Source organism: Aptenodytes forsteri, unplaced genomic scaffold (assembly GCF_000699145.1).
Source record: "Aptenodytes forsteri isolate BGI_AS27 unplaced genomic scaffold, ASM69914v1 Scaffold257, whole genome shotgun sequence".
Classification (NCBI taxonomy): Eukaryota; Metazoa; Chordata; class Aves; order Sphenisciformes; family Spheniscidae; genus Aptenodytes; species Aptenodytes forsteri.
In genome coordinates, this window is record NW_008795194.1 from 1,596,049 (window position 1) to 1,621,038 (window position 24,990).

The following is a 24,990-nucleotide window of genomic DNA, read 5'->3' on the forward strand; positions in this document are numbered from 1 at the left end:
CGCGCTGCGGCGTCTTGGGGGCCGGCGGTTGTCCCCCAGGCTGGCGGCAGCGTTTGCTGCGGGTCAGATAGAGGCGGGCGGCCAGCACCGCGTGGGTGGGAGTTACGGCTGGCCACCGTGTGCTCAGAGGTGGTGCCCTCACTTCTAAAAATACAGGCAAATTATTTATTTATTTTAAAAAATAAATTCTTTGGAGTGCTTTCCCTGGGTGTTGCAGCAGAAAGTGAGTCTTGCAGTGTCGAGTTGCATGGTGGGTGGTTTGAATGTCCTTTGCTGTATTCCTACCTTCAACACTTACTGGATTAGGTCAGAAGTGAAGTCATTTGATTTCCAAGCGCTCACTGTGTCTCCTGTAGTCTAGGAAAACAGTTAACAAAAATTTAGACCATAAGTACGCTATACGGTTCAAATAAAGCTGTTGGAGAGACTTCATTTACATGGCGTATAGTGGTTTACTGAGCATCATTACCCAGCTTTTGACAGTTGATGCCATTTGCGGCTGCGCTGTGAGGAGAACCCTTCGTGCACACAGAAAGAATCTTCCTCTTCTCACCATTTCTGCCATTTCCAGGTAACCTCCTAGTGTTGTAGGACTGCACCTCTAATTAGGTTTTCCTTAACAGTCCAGGCAGCAAACTGTAAGAAGCTAATGAAACTTTTGGTCTAGACACCTACCACAAATACTGATTCCCCTCTGTAACATGTGACTTAAAAGAAGAATAACCTCTTAGAGGTTAAATAATGTGTATAAATGTTCAAAGTACTCTAAATGTAAATATAAACAGAACTGGTGATGGTAGCCTAGCCATATAAAAACCGAAGTGAAGCAGAGGGCCTGATTCTCTGCCCTGTAAACTGACGTTGAGCGGATGTGAAGAAGCAGAGTATGAGCCCCAGTACTTTTAAATAGGTGATCCTGTCATTTCTCAGGCTTCTTAAATGCAATAGATTGTGAGATCTAAATTGTAAACTGAAATTTAAGGGTTCATGCTTAATGAGGTGCGTAGCCTTGCAGAGTGAATGATGTTTTTAGGAAACACGTGAGGCATTTCATTTAGAAATCTCTCTGCCATTATATTTATATGAAAATTAATATGCTGACCATTTTTATAATGGGAATTTCATTGGTGCTCTTAAGAGGAAACTTTTTCTTCCCTTTTTGTTACTTGGAGTAAGCTAGTAGCACCAATCTGTTGCGTGGAAGGAATCAGTTCCAGGTGCCCTGAAAGATTATGTATTAATATCCTTCTTTTCTAGAAGGCAACCTGGATGTAGGACAAACCCAAGACATGAGAGATTGTAGGTTTTTTCGTGATCTCTGCCATGCTTTGCTTTGTGATCATAGGAAATACATGTACGCGTTTTGTTCTGGTTTTCCATTTAAAAAATACAGTTAAAGCTATGTTGGAAAAGTACTATAGGAATCTAAGTACTATTAGAGAAAGCATTTTTAATTAATTTACACACATATTTCTAGAGTGTATTTCTTTTCTATAGATGATCTATCAGTGTACTCATTTTAATTATTATGTAATTTCTATGTATTTTAAGCCTTTTAAAAAATCTTACAGCATTTTCTAACCTAGGTGTGGATTCTGTAAATATAGGATCATTTAATGAGTCAATTCTCTGTAGGATACCATGTGTTTTTATTAAATAATAAATGTAGTTTTAATATGTTTTAGTTAATGAATGTATTTATATTTTCAGGAGGAAGGCAATTCTAAAACTGGTATGCTTTAGAATTTTAGATGAGCCTCAGCAAAGACAATTAATTTAGCATGTAATATGGATTATCCAACTTCATTCTGCAAAAAAGGAGAATTAAACTCTAAATGGAAATAACAAAATACATAATGTACAGAAATGTTGTACTTTGTATATGTTTGTCATGTTTTCCCCAAGTCACATACCAAACTGGAACTACTAACATCTAAAATGAGAGCACATATAAAAATGAAGAACCACCAAAATGTTTCAGGAGAAATGTTATTAGTGTGTAGGGTACTGTGGGCTAGGGCCACCATTGCTTCGACCATGCAGCTTCCATGTGTGGTTACTAACCACAAAAGCCAAAGATCAGCACTTAAAAATCAAATACACAGGACAGTATATATAAAGTCACAAGTGCGACAGTATTTATATATAAAGTCACAAGTGCAAAGGTAAGGAAAAGCAGGAACAGAAAAGGTCAGAACACTGTGCTCTATCGAATATTTTATTTTTGCAGGAGAGAGAGGTGATCAGCAGTAAGCAACTGTACATCCTGGTTGTACCTGGAGACGTAAATAATTTTTGTGTTCAGGAAACCAGTCTTTTTATCTTTGAAGTAAATATTTGCCTTACCACTGATTTCCTAGGGAGCTGAAGCATGCCTACCATCTTAGCATTTTTCTGTATGTCCGATCTGCACATAAGTAAAAGAAGGTTGCTGATTTAAGCAAGTGTGTATAATTATCTTAGGAACAATGTCTTTACTCATGTGGTTTCTTTCACACCAAAGGCTATCTAACCAGGAAATTTCCATGTTGACATATCTTTACTGAATGGTAGACAAAGTATTTTTTACATAACTATTATTTGTCTAAACCTGATCACAGTTGTGAATTCAGATAAGTGTTTTAATTGGATTCAGATACAAACTTTTTAATGATGTACAGCATTCACAACAGTCAGAGATGCCAGGATTTCATACCTGCCCATGGCATCTTGTGTTTTTCTCTGTATTAAATATAACCTTCAGTGCCCTAGCAGACTGGAGGAGCAGATCACAGAGCAAAGCATGTAACTTTGCTAGCCTGTTGTGCTAAGAATGTTATGATCTTTGCTCAGCTATTTATAAATTATTTAAAAATGAATGGGTGTTTCAAGGACATATTGTACATACTGAGCTTTTATATCCTTGTCATCCTTGTTAGACTTTTGACTTGCATCATTTACGTCTAACAAAACCAAAATAACACATTAAGGGTAATATCTCGGATCTGTACCTTAAGCCAAGCTCCCATAGATTTGAGTGTAAATTCAGACTGAAGCTGTAACAGCAACATATTTGAATCAGGATTTGGTTTTTAGTTCATTGTAACATATATTTGAGATGTAAGTTATTTGTATATGCTTAGTAGTCAACAGGTCTCTTGTGAGAGACCTATACGGATAGGCTGGAATGAAGAACTGATATTCTGAAAGAATTGTTGTAAAAGAAATATGGAAAATGCTTGTCATCCTCTATAACCTATAATTATGTCAAAGGTAATGGGATATAGTTTTATAATCAGGCAATATTGTTAATATTTTAGAATTGCTTTACGATGCTATTTTATTTACTTTTAAAATACATTTTTATGTGATTGGTAAAACATACACTGACTTCTATATATTTTAAATTTCTACCCTTGCTTTTTATTTGTAACAAATCCCTAGAAATAACACCACCATTTTTCACGTAGTTTGGTTCTGAACAAAATCATGGACATACACTGCAGCTCCTGTTGGCCTGTGTGCTTGGTGTTTTCTCACTGTATGTAGTACGTGGCTAAGCTGCTGTATGCTTGGATCAAGTCTGCATGGGGATGTATCAGCAGCAGGCACTGCAATGTGGAAACTCGGAGACAGAGCAGTATAGACATAGTCTAAGTGCTTTCTAGCACTCATGCAAAGGTGCAGTCTTCTGAGAGTGATGAATAATAACAAATTTATCTTTCCGCATCATGCAGCTCATTTTCTAGTCCAGTGCAAAGGTGCAGTCTTTGATGAATAATAAAAAAGCCCTTTTTCTTTCCATATCTCCTCAGAGAGACCAAAATAATTGTTAATATAGCTTGCCATAAGCTTGTAGGTCTGTGCATTTTATTGAATATATGAATTCAAAATAACTCATAGTGAGAGCAAGAGTTGTATTTTAAACAAATTCAAGGTGTTTTATTCTCTGCTTATGGGCTTAGGCATTTCTAGTATCAGCTTCCATTTGTTACGTGTGGTTGCAGTAAGTTACACACTTGTTCTATGGACAGGTATTAAGAGGAAGAAAAAGTGATTGCCCTAGCATTCATGTGTATAAACATTGTCATGGCCCACCAGAGCAAACTAGTATGTGCATATGCCTATTAGGACATGATATATTCAAATTTAGTTGGTAGTCTTGTGAAGTGGCCGCATGGTTGGTGTGGTACTTGTGCCACCGTAGGTTTTCTCTTTTACCAGATGAAACTGGGAACTTGTCTGAACTGTCATTGCCTGAGTTATTTATGGCATGTTGTTAGGATTTGATCTCTAAAATCCTGTATTGTGAGCAGATTACATTTCTTTTATAACAAAACCTCATATTCCAGCAAAGGAATAAAAAAACAACAAACCAGCTATTTGAAATCATGTCCTCAAAGTCAGGTGGCCACCAGGTATTTTTCAAATACAAGTATTTTTCTTATCCAGTGTTGACATCTGTTTTCGTCTGCATCTTACAATTTGCTGCATTTAACAAGCTCATCATTCTTATGATACTGCCTTTGTTCTGTTAGTATTTTCTGCAGTATATTTGGCATGGTCACTTACTGCTCCTGCTGCTTTATCAGTATCCTCAATGAACGTTTCTTGAACTGACTTTCCACTTCATCTTTGAATTCAGCAGTTGTCAAAATATATGTCAATATAAACCTGTAGAAGTTATTTCATAGTTGCTGTAAGCTTTAAATTTTCATTAGCTGTAACAATGCAGATCCTAAATGGGTAAAGGTGCATTTAGCATAGTGTATTGGTGGATGGCAGTGGCCAGTTTGAATCAAAGGATATCATCACTTGTGCATATTGTTCAATTACAAATTTCATTTGCAATGTATCTCAGAGTCTGTCTTCATATTAAAGTGCTTTTAATGTCTATTATGAAGCTACAGTGCTGGTTAATGTAATTTCATCCAGATCTACTTCTGTCAAATGGAATTTTAACTGTCCAGAGCTCCAGTTCGTGTTTATGAAAGTTGGAGAGTTTATTCAATAAGATTTAGTCACACCTTGGTTGCAAAACATGCACCATACATAAAAATTTTCATAAATGAAAGGAGAAAATTTTCTTGCAATTTTATTTTTTCTCTTGAAGTATTTTGTCTTTTTAAAAAGCATATGAAGGTGAAAAAATTGTTTTTATGTTTTGTTTCCTATTATAGCTGTATTGTTCAGGTAGTGTATTTTTAACTTGAGATAAATCTTTATGAATGTCATTACTTAATAAATACATCTTTTGCCATTCCACTGTTTATAAAGATCTAAAAATTGACCTATTGGAAGGATGCATAATTTGTAGAGCAGGGTATGTAAAGAAATGAAGCACACTTGATTGCTCTGTCTAATCCTCCAATAGTTTTTCAGTGCATTGGCCAAACTGAGTTGAATGCACAAATATAATTGAGTAATATAATAATGAGATGAGTGTGTAGGTAAAGGAGAGTCCCCCATACTTGCATTCTTTTGGCCCTCACTGAGGAAGACAGAACTCAACTATTACCAATTCTGTCTGACTGCAGGTGACAGCCAGTTGGTCTGCATTTAACTGACTGGTCAATCAGTACCTGCATAGAACAGGATTATCTACAGCATTTCTTGTGCCTTGCATAGCAGGACATGAGAGATTATCACAGGGGTTCTAAGTGTAGGTGACAGTAGTAATTTGTTGGAAACTAAGCATCAGCAGTTTTACTTGTGTTGCATTTTTTTTTAAACTCTGGAATGATTTGTATGTATAAGAATCCTAGGGAACAGGGTTTAAATAAAATTTTATTTCCTGTGCGTCAGAGGAAATGTGAAAACCGGAATCCCAAAGTCTCATAAAATGGAAATCAAAAGAAAAGAACTGTAATTTGATTATTGTTTGAAAGCCTCATAATGAGGCTTTTCCCATGACAAGGGAAAGAGGAGCTGAAATGTAAATGTTGAAAACAGGAATTTGGTAATACCACTGTAACAAGTGCAAAGTAAATACTTACCTGGACATTACTTAAGATTAAAAGTAACTTCATTTATATCTAGGACTTAAATCTCTTACCCCAAGTCTAAAGTGCTTTGATAGGTCACTGGTATCCCTCTCTTAAACTTTCCTTTCTCAAAGAGAAATTAAAAGTCGAAGAGCCTTACAGCATTGCCTGGAGGAGAGAGGTGCTTCAGTGTTGTCCTGCTGTCACTAAAGAAAAATGGTATCTTGGTACTAGTATTCTTCTGCATCCCACTGCTTTGCTTTTCTGCATGTCAGGAAAGGGTAGGAGAAAGTACAGGTAGCACAGAGGAATGGTCTGGTTTCAGTGGCATTCCTTGCTGTTCTCTCCTTGCTCATGTTTCAAAGCAGAATATACTTCAAAATACTGTTAAAATTCACCAAATGGTCCATGGTAGTGTTACTGATACCTTCCAGCTCATACAGTTTGCCTTTGCATCTTTGAATAGATGCTTCAGTTTTAATCCAGAGATGAACTAGTTTCATTTGTCTATTATGTAGTGTGATACTCCTGTTTTCTACAAACAGCCTCCCCAGTGGAAGAAATACATCATATCTGCTCATCCTTCAGGGGCTGTTCATTGCTGTCTGAAATGCAATATTGCCCGTTTAAAGAGTTAAAAAGAGCAGGGGAAGGAAATGGACCTCAGTGTTTCCATTCAGTTAGAGCAGGGTTCAGATTTTTGAACACACGTTATAGAAATAAACATTTTAAAATTCTAGAGGCATCTTGGCAAAGAAGGTAAAACTACATATCTTCTATTTTTTCTTTTTCAAGTGTCAAACCAATTATGAGGAAGAACCTAAAAAAAGAACATATCATATGGTAGAAGAGAAAGTAATAGGTTATAGTTAGATAAACTTGATGAAAATAAAACAAAAAACTCCAACTTGTTCCTTTCTTCTAGGTTAACAAGTCTTTCACAGCATATATAAACATTCAAATATTTAATCTTAACACCATGAGAATAGTTTGTTGTATAAAGCTATATGTGCTACACATGAACAGAAATACTTGCCCAAATTGTGTATGTGAAGAATTGTAGCAATTATCCTCTGTCTGTATTTAAACTTCAAGCTTGAATAGTTTGCCCTTAAAAATATGAAATGGCCTTCTGAAGATACACTTCTGGCAAGTTTTTTTTATAATCTCCTTTTACAGATAGTCAAGCAGACATTGTCAAGAAAATTGTTTTACCTCTAAAATACATGCCTGAAATCTTCACAACCAAATAAATCAGGTAAAATATCCTTTAAAGAAGCCTTATTGACATAATTGAATGGAGATGTATAACTAGCATTGATGTTGTCACTTGGATATGTATGCTGTGATGTTGTATTGAAGAAGCAGAAGGAGAAGATGGATGACGTCTTGTGTGGAAATATTACTGCCAGATAAGACTTAACTATGCTCTGAAGAGGCAAATTAGTAAAATAAATAAGGAGCTGGATAAAGTGTTCAGTGGTCAAACAAAGCAGAAAGGCTTGTAGGGTAGTGAAAATAAATTAAATACTCTTGCTTTTCATCATTTCCTAATCATTTTGTAGCCTTGCTTTGCAACACTGGAAATGCTGACCTCACTTTGGCCACAGTGAAATGAGATGTTAGCGCGGTACCCTGTTGAGATACAAATTTAGGGAGAATCATATTAAATTGAAGATTGGAGCAGGGGGTGTAGGAATGTCACCCATGCATTATCCTTCATGGTAAGAGATGCTAAGTGTGAAGTTTTCATTTCCAAATCAGTCACTCCTCCCACGTGGTTTTGTCCTGGCATTTGCTATCGTCATGGCATGATACCTACTCACTTATGGTTGCTGGTCCAGTTAGTGAAGTGTGGTTACTACAGCAGCTGCTAAAGCTCTTTCTGGGCTTGTAACGTGCAAACAAGGGAAATGGACGTATAGCAGCAGCTGCCTCACAAAGATGCTGAAAACTTGGGAAAAAGGAGTAAGAAGCTGGTTTTTTAAGCAAAGAGGATGAAGACAGATGTAACACTTCCACAGTTTGTTTTACTTAAAATTTATTTTAAAATTGGGTGAGGCAGCCTAGGCAGTGGGTGCTTCACTGGATAGAGTCATAGATGTTCTACAAGAAGGATGGCCTTGCCTTAAAGTGCTTCTACTCTAGCTGATACCTCTACCAAACTGTTGAGAGCTGAAGAATTTTAATTGATTTGAGAGAATTGTTCACACTTCTAGATTCATCTGTGGTCCTATTCCATACATTGGGCTAGAGCTTTCAGAAACAGGAGTACATATAGGAAAGGACAGAAGCTTTAGTAGAAAATCCAGTGGTAGTTGAAGTCTCACTGAAAGGCATTTTTTAACTTCTTATGCTCACGGATATCAAGTTACAAGTCTGCAGCATCAGCAGTAAGGGGACACCGGTAGTATACCAGCATCAGTGTCACAGAACAGAACAGAAGGACATCCTCACCAGCACTGGTTTAGCAGAAGGGGGCTAAGCTCAGTGAGATTGCTCTCCAGTGAACAGCAGTGGTGATCACAGAGGAGTGACTTCAGGTGCTCTGATACGGTCTCTGGAAAAGCCTTTCCAGAGGCTTTTGGAGCCATGTAGGGGGTGTAGGGAGATTCACCTCCTTGGGGCTGACTTTTGCAGCCCGTCTCCCTGGTTTGGGGAATGGTTCCTTTCTGGATTAATACCACTGCCTCCTATCATTGTGACTACAGTGACACTAAAGCTTGAATAATTCTCCATCTGCCATCAGTAGTACTTTTCTAATTAATAGGTTTAATCATTAATGTTCTAAGGAATATATTATAATATTAGCTGTTTAAATATTATTCCAAACTATGCTTTAAAAAAGCCAAGTTTACAGCAATTTAGTAAGATAGCTGCAATGAGGAAGTAAATTTATGTTGTCCTGTGCCGATGTTGTTCCATGCTAGGCAGCTTGTACTTAAAAAATAGAAAACAGAATTTGGCATCATAAATAGATTCATTAATGTTAATTTAATGATGATGACAACAGTTACAATGATGATAATTTTATTAAAAGATACTTTGTAGAAAGTGGTCAAACTTTGCCTGAGTTTTGCAGGCATGTGGAAAAGCAGTTAATTGACACCATGGTATTTTATTATTCTCATTATGCTCTCTCACTAAGTAAAACTATCTTTTTGAAACCAGTCTCATTGTTATAGATTATAAGCACTTAATAGAAATGAGTTTGAGTGCTATTGCTATTACTGTTACGCTGCAATCTGGAGTTTTTACACAGGCAAAATTCCATGTCCTAGTAAGGACTACGGGCCACCTCAGCTTGGGACACCTAGTGTTAGCTAATTCCTTCCTCCTAGACACTGGGGACATTTCCCAGGAGCTCTGATCAAGTCCAAAGGCATTTTGTTGTCAAACAACTTGGATCCTAGTTCTTTTTTATGGTTATTCACGTTCTTAACCAAACAGCTAAATCTTAAACTAGGTGTTTGTCTGTGTGTCTCATTTGAGAGACATTAATAAGTTGGGGCACAGTTAAGATTCCTTGCATGTTTCCGTGCTGGCTGCTGCTTTTTTTTTTTCTGTAAAACACAGCTGGAGGAGAAGGTACCTTTTCTAAGATAGATTAATAGTAATATCATTCACTGAAAGCCTCTCCCAAATTATAGCTTCGTTTCCAAATGTGCTGGATCAAAATGTGTGCCCTCCCAGTAAAAATATTTGTGGAAATTTAGTTGCACACAGTAATATTAAACCCAGTATATTTTGAAGAAAGGCTACTGAAACAAATGGCTGGCAGTAATGAATTGTTAAGAAACATTGTAAGGAATATAACAATTTTTAGATTACTACTATGCATATTACTTAGAGATTTGGATTCCTCTTTTTATTTAGAGCATGTCCGCGTGTCCCCCTTCAAATGCCCACTTCATGTACTCCAGGTGGAAGTAACTGCTACTGATACAAAGTGCTGTAGCTCAGCTGCTTGCTAAAGTAAGCCACTAGGAACACACAACTTGAATTTGTCTTTCCCAATAAATACAGAGTTTGGTTTCTCACTGCTGTGCTGATGTTTAAAACTCTGAAAAGTGTGGCTCTGAAAAGTGAAAAGCACCTGTGAGAATGCTTGCCTTTCCGTGATGACTCACTTTACTGGGGTCATGAAGCAGTTTTGTCAGAAAAAAGAGCTGCTCCTGCAGTTCATCTGCCTGACGCAAGACGCTCCTTGCCACATCAGTGGAAGTGAGCCCTGCTCTCACCTTCTTCTGAACTAGATGGAAACCCCGTCTCTTGAGCCTTCAGCAACTCTCAGGGAAAAAAGCTGCACAGTCTATGAATTAAATCCCCCCAAATCTTGTCCTTTTGACAGAACCAGAAGTGGAAGAGATTTCTGCACTCGCATTTCAGAAAGAGCACTGAGAGAACAGTGTTGATTAAGGTTATACAACCTGATGCATGTTGCTTGCTAACCCTGTTTGTGTTAAACACCAAGATCCTACAGTCAATTCTATGCAAATGAACTGATGGACTTGAACGGAGTCAGCTATGAGCAGTTGTATGAATGAAACAGTCTCAGACACAGTTTTTCTAGGAAAAGGGGATATTTTGAGAATGATCTCCCTTTTTTCATTGTCGGCTTTTGCTGTTAATTTTGAGAGTCCCTAAATTAAGGGAGTTAATGTTCCAAGCACTAGTGTAGTTTGGATAGGGATCTTGTATAAATGGATTTTAAATCTGTTTGCAGGCGGCACTTCCTAATCTTCTTAAAAGGATTTTGACAAGAGAGTTAATGCTTATTAGTACGTGTCAGCTAGTGCACAGTTAAAAAAAAGGAATGGGTGAAAATCCTACCTGAAATATTTCAAAAGGGAGCTGTTGTAGTTGGTTGTGGTTTGAAGTGGTAAGAGGATGTCACTGTGATGTAGAAGCAACTGTATACACCAGAGAGTTATTATTTTCATCTGTGGTTAATAAGGGTAAGTTGGAGTATAAATGAGGATAGAGATTTAATCCCTCCTAGAATTAATTTAATAAGAAAGACGAGACAGAGATGCAATGTGAGTAGGATCTGGGCTTCTTCCCTGAGACAAAGATTTGGATCCCTTAAGTCTTTGATTCCAAAGAGGAATCTTTAAAAAAATCCTGTTGGAAGGAGTGCTTACACTGTGGGTGCAACAATAAGATGATAAAGATGTATTTGTGAACTTAGTCTTGGTTCATTGTAAGCTACCTGACTTCTATTCATTTAGAAGCTCATCCACTAGCTAAAAGAACATTTTTGTCAGTAAAATTAGCATTTGAATGAGTGATAGGTCTAATGATCACCGACAGTTGTCTGTCTTTCTGGTACCCCTTTATAGATAAATGATTTTCTGCATCTGATCCAGCATGATCTTCTAGGAATGTTCTATGTTTCTTTCTATGCGTAGTGATAGGCATTTAGTCTGTTATGAAAGATTCTTTCTAATGCTGTCAGTTAGTGGTTGATTTACCTGCTGATTCATAATGTTTGATAATCACATTTAAAATGTATGTTATGGAGCTAATTCACTTTAGTTTCATTAATATGTAGTAGTTTTCTGAACCTGCTGGACTGCTGATCCACATGCTACTTTGTTCTACAATTTTATTTTTCTTGAAATCTTCTTTTTTTGAAGGTGTTACTGTCATAGCTTTTAAATACTTTAAATATTTGGATTAAAACTCTTTTTACTTTCCAATGAAGAGTTAAGATTCTTGCTTGCATATTTAATTTGTCCAACATTAAGAGACAGGAACTGCGTGAAAGAGAATGTACTTTATTAAAGTTGTCTTTCTTGCTTGCAGGAGAAAACAGAACACTCAAGTTAGTTTGTACCCAGTAGGATGCAGAAGAGATAGGCGTTACTGCTGATATCTAAAGCTTTTCTTTTAGCCAGATTGAGAACTTCTATTTTGAGCACCGATTCCACATACCTCTTGTATGTTTGGACATCTGTTTATTTGTATCATCATATATACTGTATCATCATATATACTTTTACAGTAATTGCTACAGCAGGACTTTGGTGCTAAATGGGGCTTCTGGACACTGCCTGTGTTGAAATGATAACAATCATGCTCAAGTTGATAACGGACAGTTGTTAGGATGTTTTGGAAGGGTTTCACCATTATGTACCTGTAAAATGCATTTTAATTGGTTTATATTATAGTGTGACATTTAATGCAAACATTTGTAAGTTTGGTGCGCACAGGTGGGGATATTTCTCTGATAAAGCCCTTAAGAATTTTGTCCTTTGTTTTCTTGCAGACCTTTGGAACGTTCCAGTGAAGATGTAGATATAATATTCACACGACTGAAAGAAGTGAAAGCTTTTGAGAAATTTCATCCAAACCTTCTTCAGCAAATATGTCTCTGTGGATATTATGAAAATCTGGAAAAAGGAATCACATGTAAGAGAGCTTCATATGATGATCTATTTTATGTAGATAAAATTGGGGGTGAGGCTGGGATTGTCTCTAGGAGATCGATGAGAGAGCATGGTCAGGGGAACGGCCATAAAAATGTTTACAGTCATAGTCATGGGGGAAGGCAGGACTAAAGTGCTGCTTGCTCTACAAATACAGTGTGTAGTGAATCTGTAGTAACAAGGCACACATTATTGGATTTAGGACTCTGCCACTGTTTTGTTGAAAGATTAGAAGCAAGTCATTGCACTTAAGCCTCATTCTTCCCCTGTAAATGTATTATTGATCTCTTTTGTAGGTGCTTTGTGATGTCAGGGGCAAAAGTGTATCACCTAGGCATATTGCTAATAGCGTGTGGTTTGCAGTCACTCTGGATAACACAAGACAGATTTGCCGAGCTGCATACTGCTGTGGGGTGCAACAGCTCTGTGCCTGCTCTGGCAGCCTGTGTGCCAGATGAAGGTGGACAGCTGTGCTTGGTCTATGAAGCTGAGATGGAAATAAGTGGTGGTCCTGTGATGGGAATATGTGAGTTCCTAGAGCTGTACCAGGGGAATAGCTGATGGAGACCTGTTGTGTTTGGTAGAGTCTCAGGTACCCCTCAGGTAAATCTGGCATGCTTTAGGCACACAGCACTGGGGTTTGCTTAGAGTGATAGGAACTCTGATGCTCTGTAATCACAGGGTTGGAATGCCTGAACATCAAAGTCCTGCAGTTGCTTCTCAGCCAGAACTCTTACTGAAGTCAGTGGGAGCTGTGTCTGCCCTGGAAGATTCTGAATTTCAAAGGCACATTGTTCAGAGAGTCTTTTTTGTTTGTTTGGGTTTTTTTGTTTGTTTTGTTTATTAACTAAGATAGCAGTAAAAGAGAAGCAAACTGGGGAGAAGAGTGAAGAAATTCTATGTGCTTTCATTGTTTCTGTAGTGTATCGACCAGTTTACTAAAGTATGTGCTTTCCAGTGTTATTGGAAATATTATTGTAATAGTAAGTAAGTAGTCTGATATGGTCAATTCTGTAGTGTCAGCAGTGACTACAGTAATGTACAGGGATTTTTTTGTTTTTTGTTTATTAACTAAGATAGCAGTAAAAGAGAAGCAAACTGGGGAGAAGAGTGAAGAAATTCTATGTGCTTTCATTGTTTCTGTAGTGTATCGACCAGTTTACTAAAGTATGTGCTTTCCAGTGTTATTGGAAATATTATTGTAATAGTAAGTAAGTAGTCTGATATGGTCAATTCTGTAGTGTCAGCAGTGACTACAGTAATGTACAGGGAAAATGTTTGTTAATGTTGCTAAACTTAATGAGATAGCTTTTATTTACAAGATTTCATCTTTCCAGTATTCCGTCAGGGTGATATTGGGACGAACTGGTATGCTGTTCTGACAGGATCACTGGATGTGAAGGTTTCTGATACAAGCAACCACCAGGTAAAATAGATTTTTCATTGAAACCATCCAGTCACTAGTACAAAGAAAGGGTATGACTTATGCTGAGGTAGATAACAATGACATATATCGTACAGATATTTTGTCTTATCACAAGCATGTTTCTCTGAGTCTCCTTTAGTCTCAGTTGTCCTTTGTCTGTGGAGGCAAATCATGCCATTGATTTCAAGAAAACTGAAATGTAATGCTCTGAAAAGGGGTCTACATTTTAATATGAAACAAGACTCCTCTGTCTTTTCTAATAGTGCCATATGAAGTTAAGCTAAAGATCTAAGAGTTGTTAATTCATTCCCTGGAAATATTTTAATTTAGTCCTTGTTCAGAAGGTTCAAACCAAACCCACCAACAGTGCAGTCTGATAACAGCATACTGCAGTCTCCACTGCAAGAATGGGGAAGTATTATAGTAATAGCAGAGTATTGGAACTGCTGCCATGTTAGACCAGAAGCCTGGAGGTAATACCTGTTCAGTGTTAAGAAATAGAAGAACGAGTAAAATTCCCCCCAAATTGCAAGTGATTTCTCAGTATCTTGGCACTCCTGGATTTACAAAATTGGGAATTTAGAGTAAATTAAAAAAAAAAAGGATGAGCTATTTCTCCTGGAGAGAGTTTCCCACCCATGTCTTCTAATGTTATGCTGACAAGTCATGCACTTCCTGCTGTGAGCTGAGTCTTCTGGGAAGGCATCATGTCCCGTTCCCTGCTCCCATGTTTGAGATCTGCGATTGTCCCGTCATGTAGCTCAGCATGGGGTTGTGCCTCTGACATGTGACTCATTGTGCCTTCACATGAGTGGTATAGCTACCCAGGACTTGAAGTATAACACTACCCCGTTTTCCCACCTTGATTGAATGTAGCATGCGTGGGGTGGTGGTGTATTCTTTGCCCACAGTTTGGCTGATTGGGGAAGGTTTCTTGCTCATAGAAGATTGGCAGAAATTGGTTTTTTCACTTTTTTGAGCACTGCATCACCAGTGAAATTGGGTCAGAATGCAAGTCAGGGCAGTGTGTGAGCACTGGGTCTTCTTGCTGATGTGAGCACTACTCACATACTATCTTAGTGTGAGCACTGCTTCTTACAGTAAAATGATAGATACAAAAGGAACTTCTTTCATATACTTATTTTTAGCAACCTCTTCACTATACTAAGTAGAGACTTATTGAGAGTATAATTAGCCTAATTTGAGCAATTCTCAGCGTGGCCTGGCTGTCATTGGTATTGTCACAATTTGGAACAGTACTGAGCTCTTCTGGAGACCCTTTTCTGTGCAGGTCTAAAGCACTCAGGAATATTTTCCGGTGTTTGCCAAAAGATGGCACTACACTATTGTTAAGGACCAATGCTCTTTACTGAATCAGAAAGAAATATATCCACAAAAGTGTTCTGGATGTGGAAGTTAAATTAAGAATCTGGAGTGTTGATTTGTTCCATTAGATGGAGGATGGAACATTTCAGCCTTTTAAGAAATCTAATGTAACTATTTTGTTCAGCTTATTCAGGTTCACTGCATTTTCCTGCCAACAGGAAACTACAGAACTACAATTCATGTAGTTCTAGTTCTAGAAATTATATTCTGCAGTAATTTCTTAACCTCGTGTTTCCTTCTCACAGGAACAATGAACTGAATTCTTACCACTGCCTAGTTGCCATAGGATACAGCCTCACTGCCAAAAGGACAGCAGCTTGTGCATTTACCATTCCAGTGCTGGATAAGTTTGGTGGTTGGGGACTCCTAAATAGTATTTGAGTCCAGTATTTTCTCTGGTTTTGCTCCAGCTTGGTGTTTATACCATGTCCCTCCTTGTCCATGCTTGGTCTCATGCTCCTTGTTCTGCCTTTAGCTCCTGGGTGCCCTGTTCCAGTCTTGCCTGTACTTCCTTGTTGGCATAGTGCTAGTCATTCTTGAACTTGAAGTACTTGCTAGCACTCCCTGCCTACTGTGCTCGCTACAAACCCAGATGATGGAGGAAATAACAGTGTAGCTCCATAGGCGGGCAGCCCTGACAGACTCAGTTGTCAGCATTGTGCTCCCAGCTGGGAATGGATGACCAGTGCTTAAGATGTAGGGATGCTTGTAACCTACCCTGGAGCACATTTTCCAATAACAGCACCCAGGAGCCAAAGTTTCCTTTGCAAAGTCATAGTAATGATTAATTGCTCTGCTGTTACTGTTATACCATAAATGGCACTAATGCTAATGAGAAACTTCCAGCAGAGCAGAAGAGATACAGAAGTTTACCTGAGTTTACAAGTTTAGAAGTTTTAGTCTCATGTGAAAGTACAGAAGGATTATGCCATCTCTTCTAGGAAGAGAGAAGCTAACTTTGTACTTAGGTTCCTATTGGTTAAAAAGCCTTTAGACATGACTAATAATCTTTTAATACTTAAGATGAGCAGGAGGTTGTACTAGATGACCTCCTGAGTTTTCTTGCAGCTTGAATTATCCTATGATTATATGATGATGCCTACAGTGTTAATGTAAATATGGAAAATCAATTCTCTTGATTAAAAATATATTAGTCCCACTTTTACTAGGTGTTTATCTGTCTACCTGGGGAACTTAAATTTCAGCAACCTGGGAATAAATGCGTTGTGTAGCAGCCTCCACGTGCTAACTCTTTATGTAGTCACCTTTGGTGTTTGGTAGCTTTCTCCCATTAAAAGTGCAGTAAGTTATTGTGCACTTGGTGCTTACTAAGAATGTCTTAATGGCCTTTGCTCCTACAGAGGCATGTAGTTACATGTCTTGCACTAGAAATTATATCTAAATGCACTAATGGATCAAGACTTCAGTGTAGCTAGTGAAGTGTTAATTCATAGACATTCTTGCTGCACATGAGCTTACTCATGCGGACACCTGTGGTTTCTCACAGAAAATGTTAGTAATACTGATTAGGACCAAGTTGAGAATTCATATAAACAGAAATATTAACATTACCTATTATTTGCTATTATGATAAGAGGAAGCATTCCATGTACTGATTTAAATGTTTTAATAAAGACAAACACATATTTAGGATCTCATAGATAAAGCCTCACTTTCATCTTGGTTTGGAAAAATCCTTTCTGACTGCTTGCAAAACTGTATTGTGTCACAAGAGGGCAGTGTTAGAATATATAACAAACTGAGTACAGGCACTATTCAAAATTAAAATGGCTAGTCTGAAAATCATATTCAACTACTCACAATATACCTGTTTTAAAGAGTTTGACCAGAGTAGATTTCTCTGTTACCGTTAGTTCTGTTTCACTGAGGTGGTAAAATATTCTAGCTGCTGCTAATCATGGTTGTAATTTCATTTGCCGTTGAAAGGGGACAATATAGTTTACGATACAGAGTTCTGACAGGATTACCCATCCAGAGTGGGTAATCTGTGGCTGGTCTGCTTTCTAGACACATTATTTATGAATTTTCTGGCTATTCAACAATCAAGAAGAGACTGAAGAGGACTTTTTTTTTTTAAGGTAAAAATGTCACACTCTGAATTGCAGAGGTCAGTGTAATGAACTGTTTTGGTCTTGCCTCAACTTGTTTGTAACAAATAACCTGATAAATATTGTACTTAAAAACAGAAAATGCAGCCTGTTTAGAATCTATCAGAAAGAGGTCTTTACCCTCAGTTATGAACATATTCTGAATTTAATTTTTATTTGGCACTGTTACCTACCCAATGTTACAACCAAGGTATACAGTAATAAAAGTTCCTCTTAGAGATATTCCTAGTTTGGTGTTGTCTTAAAAATACTGCTGACTGCCTTGTGTATGTTTAATTTTTGAACTCTATTTTAAAAATGAACAGGTTCTGAAGAATGACTGTTGGTAATGTCTCAGAATAAAGCTGGGAATAAATGCATTATGACAAAAGCATCAGTGTGACATCTTTGCCAGATTCTGCAGCATTGTGTTTTACTGAACTAGATTCAGAGCCTTTTACCCCAAATGATTAAGATTTATATTCCTATCTGATAAAATGGGAAGGAATGAAGAGAAGAAAGACAAAGACCAAATAGCAATTTGATCTGCAGTTTTGCTGTAGTCTGCCAGCTGAATCATAGAGTGCACTGGGAGCTATTGCTAGTTTATCTTGCCTGTGTTTTGGTGGATTTTTTTTAAGCTGATCAGATTTTAAAAACAGACCAAACTGAACGCAGGGCATTGACTTTACAAACAATTAGCCTTTTTTAGAAAAGCTTTAAAGGAGTAGCTGTGGGTGTTTGGGTGGTACGTCAGTGTCAGTTTAGGAAGGTGCAGAGGGCTGGGGATCAAAAGCCAAATAAGTTAGTGGGGTTGTTGAGAAGAATGACTGTGAAGAAAGAGGTTCAGATGTCCACGTAAGAAAGGGAAGAATTTCCTGGCTGTTTGAAACTGAGGACAAAGGAGGTATGTGATAAGATGTAGTGGAAACAAGGAACAGGATTTAAACAGGACAGTCCCTGCAATACTGCTTTCTGCATGTAAATGCCATTTTGTATGCATGTAAATAGCCATCATGTATTTTGGAGATAACCTATGTGAAGTCTTGACATAGGTTTGTACTGTAGTCTGCAGTGTAGTGTAAATATGCCCAAGCTACCTACTATTATTTCGTTTGAGCATGAGAACTGCTCTACCTATTGTAACACAGAGATTGGCTGGACTAATGTACTCAGCTGAGAAGCAGCGTGTGTTGGCCCATGCTGAGCTCCACAGTGTCATGGTTGTCCTAATTTTGGTTTTGAACTTAGCTTATTGAAAGTTAATATAGAAAAATTGTTTCAATTCTGTCTGCCAGGTAACCTGGCAAAAAGTCCAAGATGTTGCAGGTAGCTTTTAGAGGATCAGATAGAAAGGTATGGAAATAATGAATGTTATTACGGTACTATTAATCTGATCTGTAAATATTTTAATTAGGAGCTAGAAGAGAAGTTGGTCACAGTCTTTCTAGAAGCACAATGCTTCCTTTAAGCAAATCACCTTGTCTTGTGTAAAAAGGATGGCCTAACATATGTTGGCAAACTGCAATTCCAGTGTGGGAAGATATTTCTATGTTATCTTTAAAAGTAGTTTGATAAGGATTTCCTATCTGAATGGCTGATACATACTCCAGTAGAGGTAATGGACCAGGAAAATTACTTCATAGAATAGATAGTTTACTTTCATGGTTTCTCTGTTATAAAAGGAAATTTTTGCTGAGGACAAACTGAACTGTGTCGAAGTAATAATAAGCAAACTTTTCAAAATGCCAGCTTTTGCACATCTCCAATTAAACATGGAGATGGTATGGAGTCCTGGAGGGACACAGGTGCAGAGGTGAGTTAAAGGTACAAGGTGTGGGAAAATGATTAAATTAAAAACAAACTAGCTACATCAACTCCCTTATAAACTCAAAATATTGAATAAACTAAGATTTCAAAGAAAAGTGCCCAGTCCCTTTCAACCTAGCACTTGTAATTTTTTTTCCTGTTTTCTTAATTTCTCTTTCAGACACCATGGTTTTGTTTACACACAGTACAAAAATTCCGTTTGCCAGGTTGGAAAATAGAAAGTGTCACAAGTCAGGGAGGAGCATGCAGGGATGTGCCTTGTGATGGCAGGGGAAGGAATAAGGCAGAGCCTTGTTTCTGATTCTCATCCATTCCATAGAATGGTCTTACAAATTCAATAATGTTTAGATTGATGGGGGGGAGATTTAACAACTCTTTCACTGCATGTGTCTCACCTGCCAGTGAGAGTCAGTGAAACTGGATACGCAAACAGCCTCTGATTTGAACGCTACCATTTTATAGTGTGTTCAGAGGACAGATAGCAATGGAAACAATCTCATCTTTCTAAGTCTTTAATACTGCCTTTTAAATAGCTGTGTGAATTTTAGCTGGTTACCAGCAGCTAGAACCCCTACTGCTTCTGGGATTGCAGAGGGGAACAGCAAACTGAGTTTTGAGCTGCCAGCAATCCTCCTGAAGTCTACACTGAACAGCAGGAGATTCTTGAGTGTAAGGTTAACAGGCGTAATAGGAAATGCACACCTGATTCCCCAGGAGGCTGGAGATGTACAAACAAGGGGCAGTGAGAAAATGGGGCTCTGAAGTCTTGAAGAAGACAGATGGGCTTGCTCCCCAGCTGGCTGTGAAACTGCATCTCTATGGAGAGCAATGATGGCTGGGGCAAAAAACTGAAAGAACTTTCACTTGATAGAAGCCTGGACTTTTCTTTAATGAACATAGATAGGACCATTCCAGCTCCTTGACTTAACACCCCACAATGTTAATTTATTTCTCAGGCTGAACAGCTGCCTGATCAGAAGTTATCTTAGAAAGTGGTTCCTTAACCAACACCTTTCCTTTTCTCCTATTCTCTATTCTGTCTTTGAAGATACATTCTTTAGGGTTGGAAAGAATCAAAAAAAGTGAAACGTTTCAAAGGAGTTTATTTTTTTGGAGGGAGGGAAGGGAGTGAGAAAGAAGTTGGAAGATGTAAATATTGTTTATGATCCACCTAATGGAAAAGTTTCTTTTTCTGCCAGGCTATTTGGTTATTCTACCCTAAACAGAGATCTTTTATCTGAACTTTCTAAATAAAGTTGAGAATAATGTATTGGAGACCTGGAGATCAAATTTTGTGTGAGCAGTAGGCACATCTTCTTTGTAGCTCCTTTGAGCTGAGTGAGGATGGTAGCATGCATATAGTGTTTGAGCTCTGAAAGGTAAGCATGTTAAGGTAGAACTTTAGTGTCTAGCCTGTATTATAGGCTGTTTGTAGAGAGTTCTATTTAGATGCCTAGGTGCTCATTTCCAAATATTTTTTCTTTTAAACAGTGTCTGTTCATATTTGCCTTCCTTGAAAATTTATTTCTAACAATTGGTAAATTCTTCCTAGAACTTTTCTAAGACATAATTGATTTTGTTTTCCTGAACGCATAATTTTATATGGTAATATCTGTGCAAAAGCAATTTGCTATGGTTCAGGGAACTGGACTATTATGGGCATTTGTCTTTGTAATGCAATTACAAAGCTACTACTTTTATCTGCTTTCTAAATAAAGTTGAGAATAATGTATTGGAGACCTGGAGATCAAATTTTGTGTGAGCAGTAGGCACATCTTCTTTGTAGCTCCTTTGAGCTGAGTGAGGATGGTAGCATGCATATAGTGTTTGAGCTCTGAAAGGTAAGCATGTTAAGGTAGAACTTTAGTGTCTAGCCTGTATTATAGGCTGTTTGTAGAGAGTTCTATTTAGATGCCTAGGTGCTCATTTCCAAATATTTTTTCTTTTAAACAGTGTCTGTTCATATTTGCCTTCCTTGAAAATTTATTTCTAACAATTGGTAAATTCTTCCTAGAACTTTTCTAAGACATAATTGATTTTGTTTTCCTGAACGCATAATTTTATATGGTAATATCTGTGCAAAAGCAATTTGCTATGGTTCAGGGAACTGGACTATTATGGGCATTTGTCTTTGTAATGCAATTACAAAGCTACTAACTTGATCTTAATAACATTTGCCTAGTACCACTTATTAGATGCATGAAAGGAAAACAATGCAATTTTAAACACAGAAAATGATACTGAAATATGGTCATGCATCTCTCCTGGATTATCAGCCCCAAGGATGTAGTGGATGGGATGACAAAATTTTCTGCTTTTATTTTTGTAGACATTTCATGAATCCTATATTTTAGAATTAAACTATATTTCTAATGTTGTATCAAGTAAAATTAGCATGTGTTTTTATATCTTTATGTGTATTTGTTTGTGTGCATGTATGATTTCCTTACTAAAGTGCAGTTTGTATCAGTTTAAGTTTTTAATGTTCTTGCTATTTTTTTTTTTTTAATTACTCAAAAGACAGTCAGTTAAGGCCCGACTTAGAAAGAGACATACATAAGTGTTCAGCTTCAAGCCTGTGCTCAGGAACATAGCAACTTGTAAGCCTAAAATACAACATGTATTTATAGATCTTGATTCAGCAAGTTATTTAATTTCAAGTATTCTAATTTTTTGTCTGCAGTAGCTCATAATTTATATTAGAGCTATTACAGAGGAGTTCCTGGCCAAGGGGGATTGATTTAGACGTCTTTCCATCACATGAATGGCATGTGCTCACATAGACTCTTTTGAAGTGGACTTTACTGCATGTTTGGGACCATCCTGAATACTCTATTCCAGGTTGTTTTGGACTTTTAATAGTTTTCTTGAAATCCCTGACTTATGTGAGAAGAATTTATTTTTTTTTTTTTAGTCTGGTGCTTAATTGGCAGGCATCCATTAACAATTGAGAGATTTAGTGGCATTTTCAACAGAAAGGCCAAGAGTTGATTAAACTGTACGACTGCATTGCGCACAGACCTTGTACAATAGAGAAAAGCATTATAAATACAAGAGGCTATTATAATTGAAAGTTACATTTACTGAGAAAACATAACAGTCAAATTTTCTTTCTGATGAGGGTAGCCTATATAGGGCAGAAATTTATTTTCCAAGATTGCATTTCTGATGCTAGTTATCTTCTGATCACCTCTGACATTTCTAAAGGATCTCATCATCACAACAGTCTTTAGAGGTAGATGAACAGAGGTCATAACTTTCTTCCAAAGGTGAAGGTGACTCTTGTGTTCTCTGCTTTGCAGACAGAAATGTCTAATTCAACTGATGATCATAGAAAACAGAAGTCCTACTTGCTTCCACATTGAGGCTTCCTGTGTTGTTAATCAGCATATTGATTTTTTTGTTGGCAGTTTTAATTAATTTTCTTTTAAAGCAAATTGCTGAAGAATCTTCAGGCAGTGCTACTAGCAAATGTGACATAAAGACTCTTAAAACATCCTGGAATATTTAATATGTGTCCTTCTATTTTTAATTCAAAGGATGCTGTGACAATATGCACTCTGGGAATAGGAACTGCTTTTGGAGAGTCCATTCTGGATAACACTCCTCGCCATGCTACCATCGTTACCAGAGAATATAGCGAGCTCCTTCGAATTGAGCAGAAGGACTTTAAAGCACTTTGGGAGGTAAATTCAGATTTATTTGCAATTTATGCAGAAAAAAGTGATTTAACCTTTTAAGTGTTTGTAATGAAATATAAGCACATTTATACCATAAGTAAAGTAATAATTCTTTTAAATTAGTTTGGACAAAAAGAAAAGTCTTTTTACTTCTTTTTAGTGCGTCATATTCTGCATGATTACATACTCCTGTATTTCTTTCCTGCGGGCTTCTTCTAATGAGATAACTTAGGTGAAATTTCTGGTGGAATTTATTTATATACTGCAGGTGTTGCTTTCTTAGCCTTAAACTTGCTTTTATTGCCAGCATTTACGAGGAGAGTCTGTCCTTAATATACTCTGATATTTTAAATTATTCTCCTTTACTCCTGTCTCATCAGCAGCTGTAAGGGGTTTAGAATTTGCAGATGGATCAAGATCACTTAAAAATTAAGTTACTGATTACTGTGAATTCCCTTAAAACTTTCCTTTGTGGAGAACGTACTGCTGAGGTTCTTCTTTCTATAATCTGCGTGTACTTTGGTATCCATGTTGAGGGGGCTTCATTAACATGTTACTGTGCTAAGTTACTGAACTTCAATCAGTTTGCATTTTTGTAAGCATCACACTTGATTTGACAAGTGTTCTAGGAATTGGAAGGCATCCTGTTGGCCTGGCCTACACTACTGCCATTTTGTACTGCCAGCTTGTTTTAAATGATGACTGTACAAATTTAGGTGTTGTGTAGAGCTGTCAGATGGTGTGACAGTGTCCTAAAGTTGCAGATCTAGGGACACTATATTTAAGAAATAGATGCTGGTAGTAGCATTTTAGTTCAGCATCGCTCCTAAGTGCAGACAGATGGGGTTTTTTTGGCTTTCTCTTTTCCTGAGAAAGAGCAGTATTATACTCCAAATAATTGTAAGGGTATCAGAAAGAAAATCAAATCCACAACTAGCTACACTGACTGAGGAAACAGCACTAATGCCACCTGCCTGCAAATACTTTGCCTTGAGCATAGTTAATGGTGCAGCATGACCAAGGCATGAAAGACCAATGTGTGAATGAAATGTGCTTGCCATTAATGCTCTGACAGTATCAGATTTCATTCTTCGAATTGCATAGCCATAATTTGTACTGGGTTTTCGGCAATGTTTACAGCTAAAATAAAATGCTCGTAAAGTCTCCTAGCAAATTTGAAGAAATTCACAACGCAATATTTTTCTGCAGGTCATGCTTTTTTCTCTACAGGAGTTGCATTATAGTTTTAGACCCTGGCATTAAAGGATTAAATATGCCAGTGGTCTCATCTGTTTTAACATATGCTACACTTGCCAGTGGTCAGAAATTTTAATGTAGATAGTACTTTACAAGCTCATGATGGAGGAGAATAAATCCAATTGTAGGTTTCTTGAGTAACTTTTTTTTTTTAATTCACTTTTAATTGGTATAAGCAGAGTCATTTCTGCTATGTATATGACTTTCCTGCTAAGCATTCAGAGATTGTTGGTTTCCTATCAGAAATATTGGGGGAGTGGAAGTTAAGTTCCCTTCTTAAAAATTTTGAACCTTAAAGCATATTTAAAGTTGTTTTAAAAAAACCCGCCAATGTCATTTGCTCTTTAATCACTAATACAATGTTGTTTCTAACAATTTTTCTGATTTTGATGAGTTGTTTGGTGAGGGATAATTTTGGGAAAGGTCATGTGTGTTGAAAGTATTGGGAGCTATCATAGGGAGCCTTAGCACACATCTTGTATATTACAATTTTTATGAAATTGTGTAGTAGAGCATGTCACAGATGCTGCAGGTGTCAGTCACAGACCACAGTCTAGCTTTGTGATGCTTCTTTGCCTTTTGTGCAGTTTTACAGTGAACTTTTCATTTATCGTGCTTTCTTTCAAGGAGGCTATCCCTGTGCTCTTAGTGAGTGGAAAATTATGCCACGAAATACAGCTTTGCTGGTTAGTCTGAGGTAGAATTAAGTTGCTCATTTTTTCCAAGGCAATATTTGTTTCTTTGCTATCTACTAATCCCAAAGCCTACATAAACTGCAGCTAAAGTATGATATACAGAGTATGTTCAAAACAGACAGAAAATTATTTAAGAAAATTCCCCCCAAATATACTAGCAATAGCAGCGGTATATTATTATTATTATTATTATTATTATTATTATTATTATTAT

The 24,990-nt window shown here is 37.2% G+C and overlaps 1 protein-coding gene across 1 annotated transcript in view; it reads left to right on the forward strand.

The window, feature by feature from the left end:
• RAPGEF4 (Rap guanine nucleotide exchange factor 4) overlaps nt 1-24,990 on the forward strand; it is a 158,484-nt gene that overhangs the window by 682 nt on the left and 132,812 nt on the right. The window contains exons 2-4 of the mRNA XM_009278582.1: nt 12,235-12,377; nt 13,732-13,820; nt 22,684-22,830. Coding sequence (XP_009276857.1) covers nt 12,235-12,377; nt 13,732-13,820; nt 22,684-22,830 — 379 coding nt within the window. The remainder of the gene's footprint in view (nt 1-12,234; nt 12,378-13,731; nt 13,821-22,683; nt 22,831-24,990) is intronic.